The following is a 14,843-nucleotide window of genomic DNA, read 5'->3' as shown; positions in this document are numbered from 1 at the left end:
AACAAATTATATCTAATTGACTTGCATATTTAACGACCAATTACTAATTTTTAAAAGTGTACAATAATGAAGGTATAAAAAAACCACTGAAAAATATATATGTTCACAGGCAAGATGTCAACAATGTTTAAGCTTAAGCTGATCATTGAAATGACAATTACAGATATTTGAATCTAAACAAAACGAAAATAACTTTACCTTTTTAACTGCGGTAGTTTTTATCAGAGCATTATTGATGACTTGGATCTCAATGAAATAATCTGAATCATGAACTCCTTTATCCTTTCCTGTTATTAATCCAGCATCTTTTCCTATTTCTGCTAATTTCGGTTTAACATGGAAATGCTTATGGTAGCAACCATGAAACATAGTACAGTAACATGATGAGCCTCTTGGTTCGCTTTCGTATTTACTTTCACATATTGTGAGATTCTGAGAAAAGAATAAAAAGTTATGGTGTTTTTATAAATAATGCATTATAAGAACAATTATAGCCATGCTTCAAAAGAAATTGCGTATATGTTATTAAGAAATCAGCGAAGGGCAGAAATCATGAGAAAATAAAAATGGCCAGTACACAATTATTTGATTGGCAATTTGTATCCAATTTTCCGAATATAATATAACTAGAAGCTTTAAAAAGTCGAGTTCGCTTACCTGCATCTTCAACAATGACCACTCTTTAGTAAAAACCATCATTATAAGGGAACAACTCTTTTAAGATTTAACTGACAATTGAAGTCAGGTTAGCGAATTTATATATCTTATGCTGCTGATGATTTTTTCCTGTTTGAAGTTTCGATCTTTTATAGTTATGATTAATTCAGAAAATGCTAAAACATGGATCTTGTCTTGCTTATATTTAAAGTTTCTTCTGTCTGTTATAAGTTTCGAAACATTTGGCAAACGTGTTAAAAATTCGTCTTTTTAGTGCAATAACTCCTAAAAGTAGTCGTCTAACAGTTTAGATGTCAATAAGCATTACGTAAATTTCATGCATCACAGTGAACATTTTCAAACCTGTCGTTTTCGCTATCTAAAAGGGAGTTTTTACCCCTTTGTCTTATTTTTAACCATGTTTGTCGGCAAGCGTGGTCATCAGTTACCTATTTTTAAACTTGATATGCATTTGATGTTTGTGGCTTTCGGGCCAGGTGAGCTAAACGGTTGTATCTTTTAGACATATTAACATCGTTTATGTATTTCATGAACACGTATGTTTACTACAAATTATACTGTGTTATTTATAACTATTACTTGAAGATCATATTGTTTATTTTGCTCCAAAGATATTCGCAATAACAGATGGATGTTTCAGCTTTCCATGTTTTGTTTATAAATATATATATTCAGTTTGTTATAAGATTATTAATTAGGCGTATGTGATGTTAAGACAACAATTCCGCTATTAAAAGTACTGGAAACTTATAAGATTCGCAGTGTGGTATGAGATCTTGTATTTGTCTACTATGCGGGTATAAATATTTACATAAAAAGGGGAATATGGTCAGTTTTGGTTGATGCAGTCAAATAATTATGTTGTACAAGTCAGTATAAGGTATCAAAACTACTGAAATTTTGTTACGTATCAATATATTGAAAAGGACATGCTCGCACCCTAAAACTATGCGGACAAAGTTTTGTAGTTATTGTATTCCAAGATTGCTGTCATTTGTGTTATACATTGAATCCTGACATAAAAAATGGAAAACAACACGTTTTATAATTTATTGCGTCCGAAGCGCTTTTCTGGATTTACCTTCATCAGGAACGCTCAAAGCCAAACATTTGAAATCCGAAGATGTATAAGTACCGAAAATCGTTGAAGAGCTTTATGTCCAAAAAAAAAAAAACTAAAATAAATAGCCAAATTCATCTAAAGCCAACTTTTCCTGAGGGAGTTGAAACCTTAGGTTCATAATAATTTCAAAATTTATAAACAGACAATTTTAGTATAGTTTGTTAAATCATGTCAGTACCGAAGCACTGACTACTGAGCTGATGATACCTTCGGGGACTGATAGTCCACCAGCAGAGGTATCGACCCAGTGATGTAAAAAAATGGAAAACAACACGTTTTATAATTTATTGCGTCCGAAGCGCTTTTCTGGATTTACCTTCATCAGGAACGCTCAAAGCCAAACATTTGAAATAGTATGGCTTATTTACTATGCAGGAATATAGATTTACATAATTAAGTGCAAATAAGGTCAGCTAAGGTTGATGCGGTCAAATAATTTTGTTGTACAAGTCATCCTGAGGTATCAAAAATACTGAAATTTTGTTACGTATCAATAAATTTAATAAAAGAAGACCATGTTGGCACCCTAAATTTATGCGGACACAATTTATTAGTTATTGTATTCCAAGATTGCTGTCAATTGTATTATACATTGAATGCTGATATATAGATTTACAAAATAAAGTGGAAATATGGTAAGTTTTGGCTGATGTTAAAAATAATTATTGTACAAGTCAGCCTAAAGTATCAAAACTACTGAAATTGTTTTACGTAGCAATATATTGAATAAAAGGAGGACATGCTGGCACCCTTAATTTATGCGGTAAAACATTTTTAGTTATTGTACTCCAATATTGCTGGCATTTGTATTATACATTGAATCCTGATATAAAAAATATGGCTGATTTTCTATGCTGGTGTATAGATTGACACAATAAATAGCAAACATGGTCAGTTTAGGTTGATGCAGTCAAATAATTTTGTTGTACAGATCAGTCTGAGGTATCTATCAAAACTACTGAAATTTTGTTACGTATCAATATATCAAATCAAAGGAGGACATGCTGGCACCCTAAACTTATGCAGACACAATTTTGTAGTTATTGTATTCCAATATTGCTTTCATTTGTATTATACATTCAATCCCGACATAAAAATATGGCTGAAATATTATGCGGCTAAATAGATTTACAAAATAAAGTGCAAATATGGTCAGTTTTGGTTGAAGCGGTCAAATAACTTTGTTGTACGAGTCAGCCTGAGGTATCAAAACTACAAATTTCGTTACGTATCAATATATTGAACAAAATGAGGACATGCTGGCACTCTTAGTATATGCAGACAAACTTTTGTAGTCATGTGTTCCAATAATGCGTTTATTTTGTATTATAAATTCTATCCTGACATTAAAATATTGCTGATATACTATGCGGCTATATAGATATACAGTATATAATGCAAATATGGTTGAATTTGATAGGTATTGCAATATATATTCAATGCCCGTTAGCATTGTAACCAAGATGTTTTTTTAATTTATAGAAAGGCAGATCACGGATACATTTGTATAACAAGCAACGTTTTATGCGTACTTTACTTACAAATATATGTATTTAATCCTGTATATATAACGGATGTATTATTTTACTTTATTTTCTATGTTTATACCAAGAAACAAAGATATTTTTTTTTTAAACGATGTTGAGCGGTCCTGGTTACAACTTAACTTAGTGTTGAGCAGACCAGTCAAAAGTTAACATGAGAACAGGTCTGGTTTCAATCGGAATTGTCAAATCAAAGTTAACTTAATGTAAACTTTATGGCAGGACTGGTTTCGAAGTTAACTTACGTTACCTTTATGGCAGGACTTGTTTCGAAATTAACTTATACTAATAGCGGACTTGTTTCCAAGTTAACTTTTTGGTCGACAGAAAAACAGTCCTAGGACCAAGTCCGCTTTTCAAGTTAACTAGATATTGGTCTTAGACTGGTCTAAACAGTTCTTAATCCTGTCATAGGTTAACTTTGATCAGTCCAAATGACTGGTTATCAAGTTAACTTGCTGTACAGGTTAGGACTGCACCCATCTGTAGTAATTGAAAATACAATTATAAAAAGCTCTAGGAAATTGGTGCAAAGAATAGATTTAGCTTATTATTTGTTTTCAATTATATGTTTAAATGAAGAGGTACCTGTGCCATGCCTTGAGCATGTAGTTCAGCCTTTCCGTGAAGAATGAAATTGGAAGTGTAATTATCAAATAGTCGCCATTCAACCTGATTTAATCCACTGTCGAAATCAAACGCCTCCCATTCAATGCTGTAAAATTTCATAAATGTGATCGAAAAGCAGCAATTATAATTCATTAAGGTAACGACAGAGTTAAAACAATTGATTATAAAAACAAATATAAAGATAACTAGATTTGCCATTGCTAGCAATAGCGGATGGCACCCTTCCCCCATTGCCAGGTGAGTGGCAGCCATTTTGAAAATTTCAAAGTCAAAGAGCGCTTTGACACATGTTTATTTACATTGTTGTAAACTTTCATCTCGTTTGGAGCATTTTGGAATTTTTGAAATTTTTGCTGTTGCCATGGTTACGGCGGCCATTTTGAAAATTCCAACTTCAAAAGTCAACTCTGCGCATGCCAGTGACCATTTCTGAAAAGTTTCATGCAGTTTGCAGCATTTTTATTTTTTTTTTTGAATTTTTTGACCTTTTAGCATTGTTTCCATGGTAACTACAGATATTTTGGAAATTCCAACTCCAAATACCACATCTTCCAATGTTGCTCATCGTTACTGTGAAGTTTCATGAAGTTTGGAGTATTTTGATATTTTTGAAATATTTGGTGTAGTTTCCATGGCAACACAGTAGTTCCAATGAGTTCCAAAATCATCCAACACCTGTATATAGTGGGCACCTACATTGCATTAAAATATAAGGATTCTGAGTTAAAGCATATCCAAACAGTTCACCAAAACAAAAAACTGGATTTTTCCACATTTGTTCGGTTTCCATGGTAACGGCAGCCATCTTGAACCATCCCATGCTTCGTGCACAACTTGACATGGGGTCCTCACTATAGTAGAGTTCCATCAACATTGGTCCATTGGATTTCGAGAAATCACCTGGACAAAATGTGTTGCAAGAAAAATAATAATAACTAGAATTGCCATTGCAAGCAATAGCGGATGTCACCCTTCCCCTATTGCCACTAAGCGGCAACAATTTGAAAACATTTTAACAGTAAATGCAGATTAACGTATTGCGATATATCTTTCTGTAAATTTTCAGGACATTTTGAGCATTGTCAAAAGTTTTACATTTCTTCTGTTTCCATGGCAACGGCAGCCATTTTGAAAATTCCGAAGTCAAAAGTCTCATCTATACATGCCAGTTGACAATAATATTAAGTTTCATTAAGTTTGGAGCATTTCGAAAATATTTGACATTTCTGCAGTTTCTATGGCAACGGTGGCCATTTTGGAAATTCCAACTTCAAAAGTCTCATTCAGACTAGACAGTCAACAAATATATTAAGTTTCATCAAGTTTGGAGCATTTTGAAATTTTTGACATTTTTGACATTTTGTCTGGTTTCTATGGTAACAGATACCATTCCAAATTTCTAATGGCAGATACCACATTGGTACATGTGAGGGAACATACCATCAGAGTTTCAATGGATTTGACCTACCATTTTAAGGAAGTAAATGCCACTTTTTAAGGTTTTTTAAGCGTTTTGACCATTTTTGCCTTGTTTCCATGGTAACACAAGACATTTTCGTAATTCCAACGCCAAATTGCACATCTTCCAATGTTGCTCATCATTACTGTGAAGTTTCTTTAAATTTGGAGCATTTTGATATTTTGGAAATTTTTGGTGTAGTATCCATGGCAACATAGTAGTTCCAATGAATGCCAAAAATCATCCAAAACAAGTATATGCCCGGCACCTACATTGTATCAAAATATAATGATTCTTAGTTAAAGCATCTCCAAATAATTCCCAAAAACCAAAAAGTGGAATTTTTCACATTTGTTCCGTTTCCATGGTAACGGCATCCATTTTTAATGGTCCTATGACCTACTGCAACCCGAAATTTTGTGTTCCTCATTATAGTTGACTATCACTAAGATTGGTTCCATTGCCTTCAAAAAATCTGCCGGACAAAAATCATTGGAAGAATAAGAAGAATAATAATAACAAAGAAACGGAGGAATAACAATATGTCACCCGACATTGTCGATCGGGTGACATAACAAGTAATCCTGTGTTAGGTTGCTAACACAAAAGTCACCAAAACGGACCCCAAATCGTTTGTTCTGCGGTATCAATGATGCCAAATTACCTATGTGTAAAGTTTCATTAAATCGAATGGATTTTGATATTTTAACATTTTTGCCGTTTCCATGGTTACGGCGGCCATTTTGGAAATTTTGAGGTCAAAAGTAATGTCCACATATGGTAGGCAACATTTGTTTTAAGTTTCATCAATTTTGAAGCATTTTGAAATTTTTGGACATTTTTGCTGTTTCCATGGCAACGTCGGCCATTTTGAAAATTCCAAACTCAAAAATTTAGTCTACATAAATTAGGCAACATTTGCTATAAGTTTCAATAATTCTGAAGCATTTGGAAGTTTTTCATATTTTTGCTGTTTCCATGGTTACGGGGGCCATTTTGAATATTCCAAAGTCCAACCCCCACTGTAATGTGTTCCCTCCATAATTATATACAATCATGTACCATTTAATGTCTCTAGAACAAATTTGACATTGATGTTCTGGAATGTTCCATAAAAATTCACCCCCCTAAAATTATGCCAAGGAGACCCCCTACTGAAATAAAATTAGTTCCAAGTTGAAGCTGACATGTGTCTCTAAATATTCATAAAAGAAAATATAATACCATCTACTCTATTTACAGCAGAAAATTGATGAAATGCACCCATCTTTGAGCCCCCCTAATTATGCCAAGATGACACCCTGGTATCATGGACATTGGGTTCTGCAACCCCCATGATGTAGACCTATACCCAGAATAAATATAAATTTTCTATCCTGTACTGCTTCCCAAAAAATGGTAGGACAGTTTAAGGGGTCAGAAAGAGAAGAATAAGAATAATAATAATAACTAGATTTGCCATTGCAAGCAATAGCGGATGGCACCCTTCCCCCATTGCCAGGTGAGCGGCAGCCATTTTGAAAATTCCAAAGTCAAAGAGCTCATCTACAGATGTCTATTAACATTCTTGTAAAGTTTCCTCAATTTTGGAGCATTTTGAAATTTTTGAAATTTTTGCTATTTCCATGGTAACGGGTACCATTTCCAAAATTCCAAAGACAGGTGCCACTTTGGGACATGACATGTTACATATCCATGAAGTTGTAGAAGGTTTGATCCTATATTTTTGCAGGAAATTCAGCTTCAATGTGTTTTCCCATAGGGTCAATGTTAAACTTTCGCCCTGTTTCCATGACAATGGCGGCCATTTTGGAATTTCCTAATATTGTCACAACATCTAGACATACCAAGGAACATTACCATAAAGTTTCATCCAGCTAGGTCTTATAATGAAAGATTTAGAATTTGCATTTTATTTCACATTTTATCAGTTTCCATGGCAACAGGAGCCATCTTGATGATGCCATACCCTGTTTGCAAAACTTCATATGCTGGGTAACATTATGGTATAGTTCCATGATCATTCCATCATACAGTGCCGAGATATGGCCTGGACAAAAAGCGTGGAAGAAAAATAAAAATAACTAGATTTGCCATTGCAAGCAATAGCGGATGGCACCCTTTCCCCATTGCCAGGCGAGCAGCAGCCATTGAGAAAATTTTTGCTGTTTCCATGGCAACGGCGGCCATTTTGAAAATTCGAAACTCAAAAGTTAAGTCTACATAAGCTAGGCAAAATTTGTTATAAGTTTCATTAAATTTAAAGCATTTTGAAGTTTTTCATAATTTTGCTGTTCCCATGGTAACGGCGGCCATTTTGAATATTCCAAAGTCAAACCCCCGCTGCAATTTTTTCCCTCCATAATCATATATACCATCATATACCATTTAATGTCTCTAGAATAAATTTAACATTGATGTTCTGGAATGTTCTGTGAAAATTCAAAGTTTTGACCTTTTTGCATTGTTTCCATGGTAACAACAGATATTTTGGAAATTCCAACGCCAAATTCCACATCTTCCAATGTTGCTCATCGTTACCATGAAGTCTCAAAAAATTTGGAGCATTTTCATATTTTGGAAATTTTTGGTGCAGTTTCCATGGCAACATAGTAGTTCCAATGATTGCCAAAATCATCCAAAACCTATATATGGCTGGCACCTGCATTGTGTTAAAATAAAAGGATTGTGAGTGTAAGCATCTCCAAATTATTCACCAAAACCAAAAAGTGGATTTTTTCACAGTTGTTCCGTTACCATGGTAACGGCGGACATCTTGAAAGTGCCAACCCCAAAAAGCAAATCTTCATATGGTGGTTTACATTATGGTATAGTTCCATCGTCTTTGGTCCATTTATATTAGAGTTCCAGACTGGACAAAAAAGTGTGGAAGAAAAATAATAATAAAAATAAAGAAAACAAAAAGAAACGTAGAATAACAATATGTCACCCAAACTCCGTTTAGGGTGCCATAACTAGATTTGTAATTGCTAGCAATAACGGATGGCACCCTTCCCCTATTGCCAGGTGAGCGGCGGCCATTTAGAAAATTCCAAACTCAAAAGTCAAGTCTACATAAGCTAGGCAACATTTGTTATAAGTTTCCTTAAATTTGAAGCATTTTGAAGTTTTTCATATTTTTGCTGTTTCCATGGTAACGGCGGCCATTTTGAATATTCCAAAGTCAAACCCGTGCTGCATTTTTTGCCCTCCATAATAATATACCATTTAATGTCTCTAGAATAAATTTAACATTGATGTTCTGGAATGTTCTGTGAAAATTCAAAGTTTTGACCTTTTTGCATTGTTTCCAAGGTAACAACAGATATTTTGGAAATTCCAACGCCAAATTCCACATCTCCCATTTGTTCTGTTTCCATGGAAACGGTAGCCATCTTGAACCATTCCATGCTTCCTGCAACTCTGCACCTGGGGGTCCTTACTATAGTAGAGTTCCATCAACATTGGTCCATTGGATTTCGAGAAATCACCTGGACAAAATTTGTTGCAAGAAAAATAATAATAACTAGATTTGTAATTGCTAGCAATAACGGATGGCACCCTCGTACCCCCATTGCCAGGCGAGCGACAACCATTTTGGAAATTTCAAAGTCAAAGAGTGCGTCTACACCTGCAGGTTATCCTTTTTGCAAAATTTCATTTAGTTTGGAGCATTTTGAAATTTTGGACAATTTTGCTGTTTCCATGGTTACGGCGGCCATTTTGGAAATTCCAACTTCAAAATGCAACTTCGCACATGTCAGTCATTATTCCTGTAAAGTTTCATCCAGTTTGCAGCACTTAATTTTCTTTGGAAATTTTGAACATTTGTGCTGCAACCATGGTTACAGTAGATAATTCCAAAATTCTAAAAGCAGACATCTCATTGCCACATGTCATGTTATATATCAATACAGTTTCATTAACTTTGGTGCACTACTCTCTGAGAAAATGCAGATTTTATGCATTTTTCCATAGGGTCAATGCAAAACTTGGCCCTAGTTTCCATGACAACGGCGGCCATTTTGAACTATCAAAATATTGTCTTGACATCTTGGCATACTGGAGAACATTTTCATAAAGTTTCATGTCTCTAGAATAAATTTAACATTGATGTTCTGGAATGTTCTGTGAAAATTCAAATTTTTTACCTTTTTGCATTGTTTCCATGGTAACAACAGATATTTTAGAAATTCCAACGCCAAATTCCACATCTTTCAATGTTGCTCATCGTTACAGTGAAGTTTCATTAAGTTTTGAGCATTTTGATATTTTTGAAATTTTTGGTGTAGTTTCCATGGCAACATAGTAGTTCCAATGATTGCCAAAATCATACCAAAACCAGTATATAGTGGGCACCTACATTGTATTAAAATAGAATGATTCTAAGTTTAAGCATAACGTAATAATTCACCAAAACCAAAATCTAGATTTTTTCACAATTGTGCAGTTTCCATGGAAACGGCGGCCATTTTTTACCATTCCATAGCAAGGTGCACAACTTCACATGGGGGTCTTCATTATAGTAGAGTTCTATCAACATTGGTCCATTGGATTCCAAGAACTCGCGCGGACAAAATTTGTTGCAAGAAAAATAATAAGAAAAAAAAGAAACGTAGAATAACAATACGTCACCCCAACTCCGTTGAGGGTGCCATAACTAGAATTGCCATTGCAAGCAATAGCGGATGTCACCCTTCCCCCAATTGCCACTAAGCTGCAGCCATTTCAGAATCGTTTAACAGTGAATGCACATATATGCATGGCAATACATCTTTCTGTCAATTTTCAGTACATTCACAGCATTTGAAAAATTTCATGGCAACGGCAGCCATTTTGAAAATTTCAAAGTCAAAAGCCTCATCATTACTTGTCAGTTAACAATAATATCAAGTTTTATTAAGTTCAAAGCATTTTGAGAATTTTTGACTTTTTTGTAGTTTCCATGGCAACGGTGGCCATTTTTGGAAATTCCAAAGTCAAAAGTCTCATCCAGACTTGCAAGTCAACTATCATATTAAGTTTCATCAATTTTGGAGCATTTTGAAATTTTTGAGATATTTGATCCTGTATCCATGGTAACAGAGTAGTTCCAATGATTGTCAAAATCAATCAAAACCTGTATATAGTGGATAACTATATTGTGTAAAAATTTGATGATTTCAAGTTCAAGCATATCAAAATTATTCACCAAACCCTAAAGTTTTTAGAGCATTTTGACACTTATGCTCTGTTTCCATGGTAACGGCAGACATTTTGGAAATTCCAACGCCAAATTCCAGATCAACCAATGTTGCTCATCGTTACCATGAAGTTTCAAAAAATTTGGAGCATTTTGATATTTTTGAAATTTTTGGTGCAGTTTCCATGGCAACATAGTAGTTCCAATGAATGCCAAAATCATCCAAAACCAGTATATGGCTGGCACCTACATTGTATCAAAATATGATGATTCTGAGTTTAAGAATCTCCAAATTATTTACCAAAACCAAAAACTGGAATTTTTCACAATTATTCTGTTTCCATGGAAACGGCAGCCATTTTTTATGGTCTTAGACCCACCTGCACCCCGAAATTTTTTGTTCCACCTTATAGTGAACTATCATTAAGATTGGTTCCATTTCACTCCAAAAAACCTGCCGGACAAAATAGGTGGAAGTATAATAATAATAATAATACAGAAAAAGAAACAGAGGAAAAGCAATATGTCACCCGACATTGTCGATCGGGTGACATAATAATAAGAAAAAAAGAAACGAACAATAACAATATGTCACCCCAACTCCGTTGAGGGTGCCATAATAATACGAAAAGCGAATTAAAGTTTTTTTCTTTCATAAATTCAATGGAGACGATACGTGTATTGGTTGATTGATGGTTTGTGATCATGATTGATCAATCAATCAATTGATCGATCGTTTGATTGATTGATTAATCGAATGATTGACAGTTTTAAAAAATAGCGATGGGGACGTTTATTTCGGATTCTGCACTTGATTGATTACTAGTTTGATATCAACACTTGATTGATTGATCGATCGATCAATCTGTAATCATGATTTAATCCATGTGATCATGATTTGATCACTCTGATCATGATTTGGTTGATGGATCAATACTTTCTAATGATTGACAGTTTGTAAAAATAGCGATGGGACGTTTATTTCGGATTCTGCAATTGATTGATTACTTGTCTGATATCAACACTTGATAGATTGATCGATCGATCAATCTCTAATCATGATTTAATCCATGTGATCATGATTTGATCACTCTGATCATGATTTGGTTGATTGGTCAATACTTTCTAATGATTGACAGTTTGTAAAAATAGCGATGGGACGTTTATTTCGGATTCTGCAATTGATTGATTACTTGTCTGATATCAACACTTGATAGATTGATCGATCGATCAATCTCTAATCATGATTTAATCAATGTGATCATGATTTGATCACTCTGATCATGATTTGGTTGATTGATCAATACTTTCTATAGCCGAAAATGACATATTTTGCATGGTTTTTTTCTTCATTTTCTATATGTTTCGTGCTGTTCAGTGACAAATATCTCACGCACAATTGTACATGTAGTATTGAGAACAACTCTTACATCCGAAAAAAAAAATGAATTGCGACTGAGTTATTCTAACACTAGATTTGCTATTGCTAGCAATAGCTGAGGATGGCACCCCGTACTGCACATGGTCACAGTAGCATCAATACTTATGAGTGTACAAAAGTCAAATATCTATTATACATGTGGGAATCAGCATTTCTTCACACACACGACAACCCCCCCCCCCCTTTTTTTTTCTCTTCCGTTGAATACGTTTCAGTTCTATACATAGTTTGGGAATCCTTTTAAATCTAAAATTAGACACGCGCGCAAGTAGGAAGGTGGTGTCACGTGATACTCAAGGATATTATCGTGGACTTAGCATATTAATATTCTTTCTAGAGGGGACGTTGGACAGACAACACGTGTATATATTGACGGAGCGGCGTACTAACTGTTCAATTTATTCTTCAATAGCTCGCGTATCACACAATACATGTAACTTATCGTGTACAATTAAATTACATGTTTATCGATTGATTTCAGCTAATGTGTAGATTTTAACAGGTGTGTCATTCACGGATATGTACTTTAACGCAAGTGCAGAAATGTCAGTAATATGTACTCTGAGTGTTTCTCATTCTGTCGGTGGCGATTTTCTCTTAAAAGCGCGATTTTTGTATAGAAAAGAAGCACGTTAAATAAAATACATATTTTTATTCTAGCATATTCTAGTACAGGTTAGCAGTACAGCATTACGTGCACATACTCCTGATTACGATATGCGTGGAATTGTTGTTATATTTTAAAAAAAAATGCAGCTTAAGAGTGTTTTCCCGTAGGGTCAATGTTAAACTTTTGTCCAGTTTCCATGGCAATGGCGGCCATTTTGGAATTTCCTAATATGGTCATAACATGTAGGCATACCAATATATCATCTAATGTCTCTAGAACAAATTTAACATTGATGTTCTGGAATGTTCTGTGAAAATTCAAAGTTTTGACCTTTTTGCATTGTTTCCATGGTAATAACAGATATTTTGGAAATTCCAACGCCAAATTCCACATCTTCCAACGTTGCTCATCGTTACTGTGAAGTTTCATTAAGTTCGGAACATTTTGAGATTTTTGAAATTTTTGGTGTTGTTTCCATGGCAACATAGTAGTTCCAATGAGTGCCAAAATCATCCAAACACCTGTATATAGTGGGCACCTACATTGTATTAAAATATAATGGTTCTGAGTTAAAGCCTATCCAAATAGTTCACCAAAACAAAAAACGGGATTTTTTCACATTTGTTTCGTTTCCATGGCAACGGGAGCCATCTTGATGGTGCCATATCCCACTGCACTATAGAATGTGGTGGTCTACATTATGGTATAGTTCCATCAATATTGTTCAAGCCAATTCCGAGAAATAGAATGGACAAAAAAGTGTGGAAGAATAAATATAATAATAAGAAAAAAAGAAACGAACAATAACAATATGTCACCCCAACTCCGTTGAGGGTGCCATAATAACTAGAATTGCCATTGCAAGCAATAGCGGATGTCACCCTTCCCCTATTGCAACTAACCGGCAGCCATTTCAAAATGGTTTAATAGTGAATGCACATATATTCATGGCAATACATCTTTCTGTAAATTTTCAGTACATTCAGAGCATTTTAAAAAAATTCACATTTCTGCTGTTTCCATGGCAACGGCAGCCATTTTGAATATTTCAAAGTCAAAAGTCTCATCTGTACTTGCCAGTTAACAATAATATCAAGTTTCATTAAGTTCAAAGCATTTTGAGAAATTTTGACTTTTTTGCAGTTTCCATGGCAACGGTGGCCATTTTGGAAATTCCAAAGGCAAAAGTCTCATCCAGACTTGCCAGTCAACTATCATATTAAGTTTCATCAATTTTGGAGCATTTTGAAATTTTTGAGATATTTGATCCTGTATCCATGGTAACAGAGTAGTTCCAATGATTGTCAAAATCAATCAAAACCTGTATATAGTGGATAACTATATTGTGTAAAAATTTGTTGATTTCAAGTTCAAGCATATCAAAATTATTCACCAAACCCTGAAGTTTTTAGAGCATTTTGACACTTATGCTCTGTTTCCATGGTAACGGTAGACATTTTGGAAATTCCAACGCCAAATTCCACATCTACCAATGTTGCTCATCGTTACCATGAAGTTTCAAAAAATTTGGAGCATTTTGATATTTTTGAAATTTTTGGTGCAGTTGCCATGGCAACATAGTAGTTCCAATGATTGCCAAAATCATCCAAAACCAGTATATGGCTGGCACCTACATTGTATCAAAATATGATGATTCTGAGTTTAAGAATCTCCAAGTTATTCACCAAAACCAAAAACTGGAATTTTTCACAATTATTCTGTTTCCATGGAAACGGCAGCCATTTTTTATGGTCTTAGACCCACCTGCACCCCGAAATTTTTTGTTCCACCTTATAGTGAACTATCATTAAGATTGGTTCCATTTCACTCCAAAAAACCTGCCGGACAAAATAGGTGGAAGTATAATAATAATAATAACTAGAATTGCCATTGCAAGCAATAGCAGATGGCACCCTTCCCCCATTGCCAGGGTAACGGCAGCCATTTTGAAAATTCCTAAGTCAAAGAGTGCATCTACACTTGCAAATTAACATTTTATTAAAGTTTCATAAATTTTTGAGCTTTTTGAAATTTTGAAAATTTGTGCAGTTTCCATGGTAACGGCGGCCATTTTGAAAATTTTAAAGTCGAAATGTAAATCAGCACATGCCAGTTACCATTCCTGTGAAGTTTCTTCCACTTTGGAACACTTTGATTTTTTTCACATTTTTGCTGT

General features: G+C 34.5%; 1 protein-coding gene across 1 annotated transcript in view; it reads right to left on the bottom strand.

Annotated features, from left to right (window-relative positions):
* The window catches only part of LOC139482930 (uncharacterized), a 96,789-nt gene that overhangs the window by 8,479 nt on the left and 73,467 nt on the right, over positions 1–14,843 (bottom strand). The window contains exons 13-14 of the mRNA XM_071266958.1: positions 3,934–4,060; positions 199–432 (exon numbers count right to left, since the gene is read on the bottom strand). Of these exons, the coding sequence (XP_071123059.1) occupies positions 199–432; positions 3,934–4,060 (361 nt within the window). The remainder of the gene's footprint in view (positions 1–198; positions 433–3,933; positions 4,061–14,843) is intronic.

This window comes from Mytilus edulis, chromosome 7 (assembly GCF_963676685.1).
Source record: "Mytilus edulis chromosome 7, xbMytEdul2.2, whole genome shotgun sequence".
Lineage (NCBI taxonomy): Eukaryota > Metazoa > Mollusca > Bivalvia > Mytilida > Mytilidae > Mytilus > Mytilus edulis.
This window is presented reverse-complemented; position numbering and strand designations above follow the sequence as displayed.